General features: G+C 39.5%; 1 protein-coding gene across 3 annotated transcripts in view; it reads left to right on the top strand.

Annotated features, from left to right (window-relative positions):
• The first annotated feature begins 462 nt into the window (after positions 1-462).
• LOC122549191 (uncharacterized) overlaps positions 463-9266 on the top strand; it is a 124840-nt gene continuing 116036 nt past the window's right edge. For all 3 annotated transcript variants that reach the window (XR_015756958.1, XR_015756957.1, XM_087986253.1), the window contains exons 1-2: positions 463-547; positions 3463-3516. Coding sequence is in view for 1 of the 3 variants with exons in the window: in XM_087986253.1 (XP_087842379.1) it covers positions 479-547; positions 3463-3516 (123 nt within the window). In the remaining 2 variants the exon portion in view is untranslated. The remainder of the gene's footprint in view (positions 548-3462; positions 3517-9266) is intronic.

Genomic DNA, 9266 nt, shown 5'->3' with positions numbered 1-9266 from the left:
ATTTCTAGTAAATTTCTAGCTGCATTGAAAGAAAAGGAGAAGAAGCATTAAACGGCCATAATAGATTCATTAATTAACAAAAATGTGTTTATACAGTGCAATGATTTCCTAGAAATTAATGAGCTGGCAACTAGAGTTTAATATTTTAAGATGTAAACAAAAGTACTTCTTTATGTGACGCCATGGTTTCCCAGAATGCCTTACAGCAAATGGAGAACTACCAAAGTGTAATAACTATTTTATACATATATTTATGTGTGTATATTGTATATACATATATAAAAAATGCTTTATCATATTTAACTAATTTCTTTCATATTTTCTCTTACTTAGGATGACGAGAGGGTGAGTAATATTTTTGTGTGCAGAAGGAGAACCAAGTCCTAGCAATTTTTCAATTCAAATTTTATCGCTTGACCAAAATGTGACCTGTTCTAAAACTCTTTTATTTAATTTTGACAAGTGCCCTCCTGACAGAATGGAGCCCAAGACAGTCTGTGCGTGTCCACCAGGCCCACCAGGATTACGTGGCATTCCTGGACGAAAAGTAAGTTCACAATTGAGTATCTATATCTGATAAGGGTAACAATTCACAACATTCCACATATTGTTGATTTCAAAACTGGTTAAATTTGTGGTTTTAGCAATCTATTCTACAACGGACGGCTTGAAATTATTGCAACCTACTCAATAATTAACACATGTCCAGGGTAACATTAGCAGTATTAGCTCTGGAGTTTATACAAAACATAGATACTTGATGTATTTGAAAAATTGCACTTTCATCCTTTTTTCCAGAGCCATGTAAAGATTACTGTAGGAATCAGTGACTCGCTAGCTCATATTTTCCTTAGCACTTATTCTGGGCTTCATTTGTATTTTCAACTCAATAAAACAAATTTTGAGCGTTTGAGTCCTCATCAACGATAGTGTAGCACTATAATGTAACCTTGCTTTTATTTGACTTCCTGACTAGTATATTTTAAACTAAAGTTCCAAAAGTTTGACTCATTTAATCTGTCCTAATACTGACCCATTTCCCTGGGTTTTTTTGTTGGTGTAGGATTCCTGGCAGAATTCATGCTGCTGAGAGTAAGCAGGACCATGTGAAGAGAAATATTCCAACAGCAGTGCACTAGGCATATTGCTGGAATATGAATGAGGCAACAAGGGACTTTTAAGAGGCCAGAGGTAGCACTAAGACTGAGTAATTCCCTTTACCCCAAAGAAAGCTACACTTAATCCATTGGGCTTGGATAGTGTTGTGGGTAAATCACCACCAGTAGTTATCTTTAATTTGTGACTTACAAACAATCAGATACTGACACAATACTGATTTAAGCTCTATTGCATGTACCAAACAAAATAAGACCCCTCAAGCAAGCAAGTTAAGTCTCACAACCCAACTTGACTATTACCCGATTATTGGGGAATTTGGCCAGGATTTCAACCAATGGTAGTCTGCCCAGGGTCACTGTTTGATCATTGTCAGTGTTATTCTTCAAATTTATGTTAAAGGAAAATTCTAATGTTTGATTTTTATACAAATTTTTGTCCTTTAGGTCTATGAGGTAATATATTGATGATTTCTTAAAGTCTTTTCATTCAAATTACTACAAATCTGCCGCATGCCTTCTTATCAGAAGTAGCTTCTTTGTCCCTTGTTACATTGAGGTCAACTGTCTCCACCCTCCGCTCCGACCTATCACCTTCACCCCCACCCTCCGCTCCGACCTATCACCTTCACCCCCACCTTCATCCACTTATTGTATTCCCAGCTACATTCCTCCAGCCCCACATCCCACCACCATCACCCCCCCCCCCCCCCAATTTATCTCTCAGCCCCCTTGAGCCACAAGCTCATCCATGATGAAGGGCTTATGGTAGAAACATTGATCCTCCTGCTCCTCGGATGCTGCCTGACTGGCTATACTTTTCCAACACCACACTCTGTTCAGAGACACAGCTTTCTTGTAGTTAACTCCTTAATGTTTTCCTCAGGCTAATCAGTTGTCCTTGTGGTAATAAAGTTTTGAGTTTATCAAGCAGGTGTCAAAGCAGTTTTGTCTATCTAATGTCAACTCTCTTCTCTCCAAGATATGGCTAATTCCTTTCCATTCCTGTTTAGGTTTAATAGTTTTTAATAGTCTTTAGTAGTTTATTCCAGATAAAGTTTATTGTCTTTAGTAGTCTTTAGTAGTTTATTCCAGATAAAGTTTATTGTTGTTTCTTTTGAGTATAACAGCTTATCTTTTGCTGATTCATTCAATCTATGAACAGTTAGAAAAGTTCTGAGGTCTATAATATCACAGTAGTTAAGTGCAGAGTCTGAATTAGAATCAGGGTCTGAATTCCTTCACCAACAGACTTGAGTACCTTTACTGCTACTATCTTGAACATGGTGCTATCTTTTACATTCAGGGCAGTTGGAAGGAAGTTGCCATCAAACTACATTTAGAGTGTGAGTTTTTGATTATTCTTTCTGGAAACTTGAGGTTAACAAGGAGTTAAATATGTTATGATCTCTAGCTGATGGTGGAAGTTGATAAGCCAACTCCCAGAGAGAGACTTGACTTGATAGATAATGTTTAATTCTGAGGTTGATTTAGTCACTGAACATAATCAGGCAAGTCTGCAGATGTTCCTTAACGACAGAACAAAAGTTTGAAACACGAAAGTGAAGTAAAATAAAGATATGTATAAATGATAGTTTAGAAAGTTGTTAACATAAATCAGAAAAAACTTTCAACTTGTTTCCCAGCATTGTCCATCAAAGATACTCAAATCCTAGAGTAATATCACTCTTTTCTCAACCTTTTAATTTCTTACTAAACTGACTCAAATTCTCATTCTGGGACTGAGATAACTCTACCAGTTTTTGCCAGTTCTTCTGCCATAAATCTCTCTCAGTTCTGACAACTTGAACATTTCTACACAACCTCTCACAGCTCAGCAACTTCACAAACTAAAACCCTTCTGTTACAATGGAAACACTCTTCTGAACTGAAGTCAAAAGCTAAACCAATGGCCCCTGCTCTGTTTCCTCAATCTGTCAAAAAATCAGCTGCATAAACATTTCATCAATTAACACCACATCTTTCCTGATAGACGCATGTCTAAATGACATGCTTTATTGGGAATTATTATTTAGGTCACTGTTCCAAATGAATTTCTGATCTTTTTTTCAAAAAAGTTTCATGAAACTGATGCCAAATCCATCTGCCACTTTTTTTTAAAAGCAAACACCAAAAAAGGTACCTTATACTTTATACCTTTAAAACAAATGTATGGGAAAACTACTTCAATTCCTCATCGATGATTTTGATGGAAATGTAGTGGAAATGAAATGGCCTCAACTTTAATCCCTTGTCCCACAATTCTGTCTATGTTAAGAAGCAAGACCTATCAGGTTTATAGCACAATGTATTGGAGTCCAATAATTATTATTTTTCTTTTAACCAGGGATCTAAGGGAGAATCTGGTAAACCAGGAAAATCAGGAATGAATGGTCTACCTGTGAGTATTATTCCATTTTCTACATATTTCTACATTGCTATAAGAAGTGATCATACTCATATGGCTGATTTTAAGCCTCAATTTTAGGCTTGTGAGCAGTGGGTGAAGGGGCATGTAAAACCCAGTAGATGGCCATCAAGCTACCTACATGATCCCTGATCCCTTCCAACCTGACTGAAATTTTGAAGGGCATGGTGAAGACTGGACCTGGGGCCCACTGTCATCCTAAGTGGCTAGTTAATGTCCACTTAAGGTCCTCATCTCAACCCCCCCCACCACCACACCCGTTACTATTCTACCCAGGGTGGGGGGAGGGAGGCCGATATCATGAAGGAGGCCTGGCAACTTTAGCTGTGAGGGTTGATTGTCTGGAAACACCTCCTACATCAGTCTCCTGGGCCCATCAGAGGGCTATGTACCCACTCTCTAACCTTTTCCCTGGTCTCTTAAACCCGACCCCAATCTCAATACTCAATGCAGAGTAAAATGTTTCATGAAATACATCAATTTTGCTGAAAAAAAAGATCTGCTGTCAAATATTTACATCTTGCAGTTATCAGGACTGTAAATATGTCAAACATTTAGAAGGAGTAAGGATTTATACTGGATAAGAAAGACTGCACACTGGCTATCAAGCTGACTGATTGGTTAAACTGTTGTCATAGGAAATACACCAGGGAACTATCTTACCCCATGACCTTGTTTAATTCAATAAAGTGCAAAACCTGGATTGTATCTTCTGCAGAGGAAAAGCTTCTAGCAAGGATAAATAATCCACATTGTGAACCAAATGATAATCTGAAATTGGTTATTAGTATAATTGGTAGCACACTCTGGATTGATCATAGAGGCACAGAAATAGATCCTTCAGCACATCAAGTCTGCACAGGCAGAAACAACCATTTGACTATTCTAATCCCAATTTCCAGCGCTTGGCCTCACAAGTGTACACTTAAATATTTCTTAATTGTTATGAGGGTTTCGCAGATGCAGCATGGGTTCATGGAAGGCAGGTCATGCTTAAATAACCTAGTGGAAGTCTATGAAGACATTACGAGCACAGTGGACAACAGGGACCCAGTGGATGTGGTGTATCTAAATTTTCAAAAGGTATTTAAGAAGGTGCTACATAATAGGCTGCTGCATAAGATAAAGGTGCATGGCGTTATGGGTAATGTATTAGAGTGGATAGAATGGAAGCTAACAGGAAGCAAAGAATGGAAATAAATTAAGGCTTTTCTGATTGGCGATCAGTGAGTAATGGTGTGCCTCAGGGATAAGTGTTGGGACAATTACTCACAATTTACATAGATGATTTGGAGTTGGGGATCATGTGTAGTGTGTCAAAGTTTGCAAATGACACTAAGATGAGTGGTAGAGCAAAGTGTACAGAGGACTGTGAAACTTTGCAGAGGGGCAGAGATAGTTCAAGTGAGTGGACAAGGTCTGGCAGATGGAGTACAATGTTAATAAATGTCAAGTCATCCATTTCGGTAGGAATAACAATAAAAAGGATTATTATTTGAATGGTAAAAAGTTGCAGTATGCTGCTGTGCAGAGGGACCTGGGTGTCCTTGTGCATGAATCACAGAAGGTTGGTCTGTAGGTGCAACAAGTAATTAAGAAGGCAAATGGAATTTTGTCCTTCATTGCCAAAGGGATTGAATTTAAAAGCAGCGAGGTTATGTTGCAGCTGTATAGGGTGCTGGTGAAGTCACATCTGGAGTACTGTGTGGAGTTTTGGTCTCCTTACTTGAAAAAGGATGTTTTGGCACTAGAGGGGGTGCAGAGGAGGTTCACTAGGTTGTTTCCGGAGTTGAGGGGGTTGGCTTATAAGGAGAGACTGTGTAGGCTGGGATTATATTCATTGGAATTTAGAAGTATGAGGGGCATCTTATAGAAACATATAAAATTATGAAGAGAATAGATAAGATAGAAGTAGAGGGGATGTTTCCACTAGCGGGTGAAACTAGGACAAGAGGGCATAGCCTTAAATTTAGGGGGAGCAGATTTAGGACTGAATTGAGGAGGACATCTCGATCATGTCCCTCTCAGTTTCCTCTGTTCCAAGGAAAATAACCCCAGGCTGTCCAATCTCTCTTCATAACGAAAACTCTCCAGCCCAGTCAACTTCCTGATAAATTTCCACTGCAAGCTCTTTAATGCTGCCGCATTCTACTTTAATATAGATGCCAGAACTGCACACATTATTCTAGCTATGGCTTAATTATTTTATATACCTTCCAGCATAACCTCCCTGCTCTAAACTCCATGCCTCGGCTAATAAAGGCAAATATTCCACAAGCCTTGTTAATCAGTTTATCTACTTGTCTTGCTAGCCTAAGGGATCAGTGGACATGCATACCAAGATCCCTTGGATCCTTGATGCTTCCCAGGCTCCTACCATTTCATCATGTATTCCCTTGCCTGTATGTACTACCTAAGTGCATCACCTCACACTTATTAGATTAGATTACTTATAGTATGGAAACAGGCCCTTCGGCCAAACAAGTCCACACCGACCCGCCGAAGCGTAGCCCACCCAGACCTATTCTCCTACATTTACCCCTTCACCTAACACTATGGGCAATTTAGCATGGCCCATTCACCTAACCTGCACACTTTTGGATTGTGGGAGGAAACCGGAGCACCCAGAGGAAACCCATGCAGACACGGGGAGAACGTGCAAACTCCACACAGAGAGTCACCTGAGGCGGGAATTGAACCCAGGTCTCTGGCGCTGTGAGGCAGCAGTGCTAACCACTGTGCCACCGTGCCGTCCACACTTATCTGGTTCAAATTCCACTTACCGCTGATCAGCCCATTTGACTAGCCCATCGAAATTCTCCCATAATCTAAAGCTATCCTCCTCACTATTTATTACATTGCCATTTTTTAAAATCATTTGTGAACTGACTGATCAATTCTCCCACTTTCACGTCTAAATGACTTATATATACCACAAACAGCAAAGGCCCCAACAAGGGTCCCTGCAGAACCCCACTGGTCATAGGTTTTCAGTCATAAAAAAACCCTCAACCGTCACCTTTTTAATTCCTGCCACTCAGCCAATTCTGGATCTAATTAGCCAAATTTCCTTGGATCCCAAAGGCTCTTAATGTTGCTATCAGTCTCACAGACAGCATCTTATCAAAAGCCTTGAAGTTCAAGTAAACTACATTGAATACATTGCTCTCATCAACACGCTTGGTCACTTCTTCGAAAGAAGCAGTTAAGTTGGTCTCCCATTAACAAAACTGTACTGACTGTTCTTGATCAATCTCTGCCTCTCCAAATGCAGATTAATTCTGTCTTTCAGAATTACTTCCACTAGTTACCCCACCATTGGGGTTAGACGGAAACAAAAACAGAAATTGCTGGAGAAACTCAATAGTCTGGCAGCATCTGTGGAGACAAAGCAAAGTTAACATTTCAAATCCTTCTTCAGAATTCCTGTTCTTCTATCCTTCAGGGTCACTGAAGTTGAAATGTTAACTTTATTTTCTCTCCAGAGATGTTGCCAGACCTGCTGAGATTCTCCAACAATTTCTGGTTTTGTATCAGATTTCCAGCATCTTTGCTCTCTGAGGTTAGACTGACTGGCATGCAGTTTCCCGGTTTATTCCTTGCTCCCTTCTTGAATGACAGTACTACATTGCCTGTCCTCCGGACTCCGGCACCTCTCTTGTGGCCAGAGAACACTTGAAAATGTCTGCCAGGGTGCAAAAATGAAATTATACCAAGTTAAACATTATTTTCTGAATTTTGCAGGTACGGATTGGTTGAGTATGTTGTGCCTGCTATGAACAGCCAAAAAACATACTGTTTGATATGATCTGTCAGTGTTTAGAACATATGGGCTAAGTATCTGAGATTGTGCCAGATCTGAAATCCATACACCCCATAACTGATTTATATGATTGGCAGAATGGCTCTGTAGCTTGATGGCAACATCCTGTCAATGGAAAATTCCACTTGTTCCTGTTTAGTAATTAATTATAAAAATCTGTGAATTTCAAATGTGTAAAGATGGCAGGAGAAGTTTGTGATGCTACATATTGATAAATGGGTTCAATGTGGAAATACCATTAATTAAGGGCTGAGAGAATGGATGGGAAGGATTGTCTTTCACTAGCATACGATATTAGCTGTTCATTTGAGCATGGGCATTTTAGTCACTTTGGTTCTAATTTGAGTGCCAGTCAGATTTTGTTTAAATGTGTGGTGGGGGGTGGGAGGGGACTAAAAATTGTGCACTCAAACTGAAATTACTGATGCTTATAGACCGTGCAATTCCCAAAATGGATATGAACTTAGTATATCACCAAGCAATTATGTAGTTGTCCTAGTCCGCTCCTACTTTGGTAATGAGCAGGAATGTGAGGGAAGTGCTATACATTTTTGGCTGCGTATCATCACGGTGAAGATAAAAATGTGAGACAGTGTAAGAGACGATAAGAAAAGAAAGGTAACCTCTTATTACTGGCACAACTGAATGGGTTTATTAATGCTGTTGTTCTAGCAATCACACAAAAGTGCAACATACTTGTAATTTACTGCCATAGTTTATCATCTCACCTGCATACATTAATAAAATGATCTCCTAGTCATCTCTAGCAGTTGTGAACTCATTTCTCTGCATATATAGCATATTTCCACATTGGGGTCAGAAGTTCACCTGTTGGAATGAAACAAAAATATCAGTAATTCAAAACAGCAACAAAACATGTTGAACAAAATTCATTTTAAAAATCACAATTGTGCTGATGATATACAGTCTAGGCAGAATGAAGACAGGAACTGCTGTGCACTGACAAAATAAAAGGGCAATTGAATTGATGAAAATCTAAGTGTACAGCTGCACAATTCACACAACCAAAGTACCCATGAAAAATAGGGTGACATGAATTTCAAATTCAGTTAACAGTAAGCACTGATAATTTTAATATAGTACTTTTTAAAATATAGAATCCCTACAGTGTGGAAACAGGCCCTTCGGCCCAACAAGTCCACACCGATCCTCCAAAGAGTAACCCACCTAGACTCATTCCCCTACCCTATTACCCTATATTTACCCCGGACCAATGCACCCAATCTACAAATCCATGAACACTATGGACAATTTAGCATGGCCAATTCACCTAGCCCCTGCACATCTTTGGACTATGCAAACTCCACACAGGCAGTCACCCAAGGTGGGAATCGAACCCAGGACCCTGCTGCTCCGACAGGGTTCGATTCCCACCTTGTGCGATTGTCTGTGTGGAGTTTGCACATTCTCCCCGTGTCTGTGTAGGTTTCCTCCAGGTGCTCCAGTTTCCTCCCACAATCCAAAGATGTGCAGGTTAGGAGAATTGGCTATGCTAAATTGCCCAAAGTGTTAGGTGCATTAGTCAGGGTAAATATAAGGTGCAGGAATGGGTCTGGGTGGGTTACTCTTTGGAGAGTCAGTGTGGACTTGTTGGGTTAAATGGCCTGTTTCCATACTATAGGCAGTCTAATCTAATCTAATCTACTTTTGTCTTCTAAAGTCCTGTATCATTTAAAATGTTGTTTTAATAAGGTAGTGACATAAGGTTTAATGAAACTGTTTTGAAATGCTGTGCCTGTTGTCTTTGCCCTGTATACATTATTTTTAAAAAAACTTTCCTTTTCTTTCTGTGCACAAGGCAAAGTAGTAATTTTCACCCAATTGCTTGCATTCAATTGAAATACATCCCACTGTAATGGTTTTGTGGTCACAATGACTC

The sequence above is a fragment of the Chiloscyllium plagiosum genome, unplaced genomic scaffold, assembly GCF_037043375.1.
Source record: "Chiloscyllium plagiosum isolate Xiang-an unplaced genomic scaffold, Cpla_swu_hap1 HiC_scaffold_4, whole genome shotgun sequence".
Classification (NCBI taxonomy): domain Eukaryota; kingdom Metazoa; phylum Chordata; class Chondrichthyes; order Orectolobiformes; family Hemiscylliidae; genus Chiloscyllium; species Chiloscyllium plagiosum.
The sequence above is the reverse complement of the archived record's forward strand: the minus strand, read 5'-3'. Positions and strand labels throughout refer to the sequence as shown.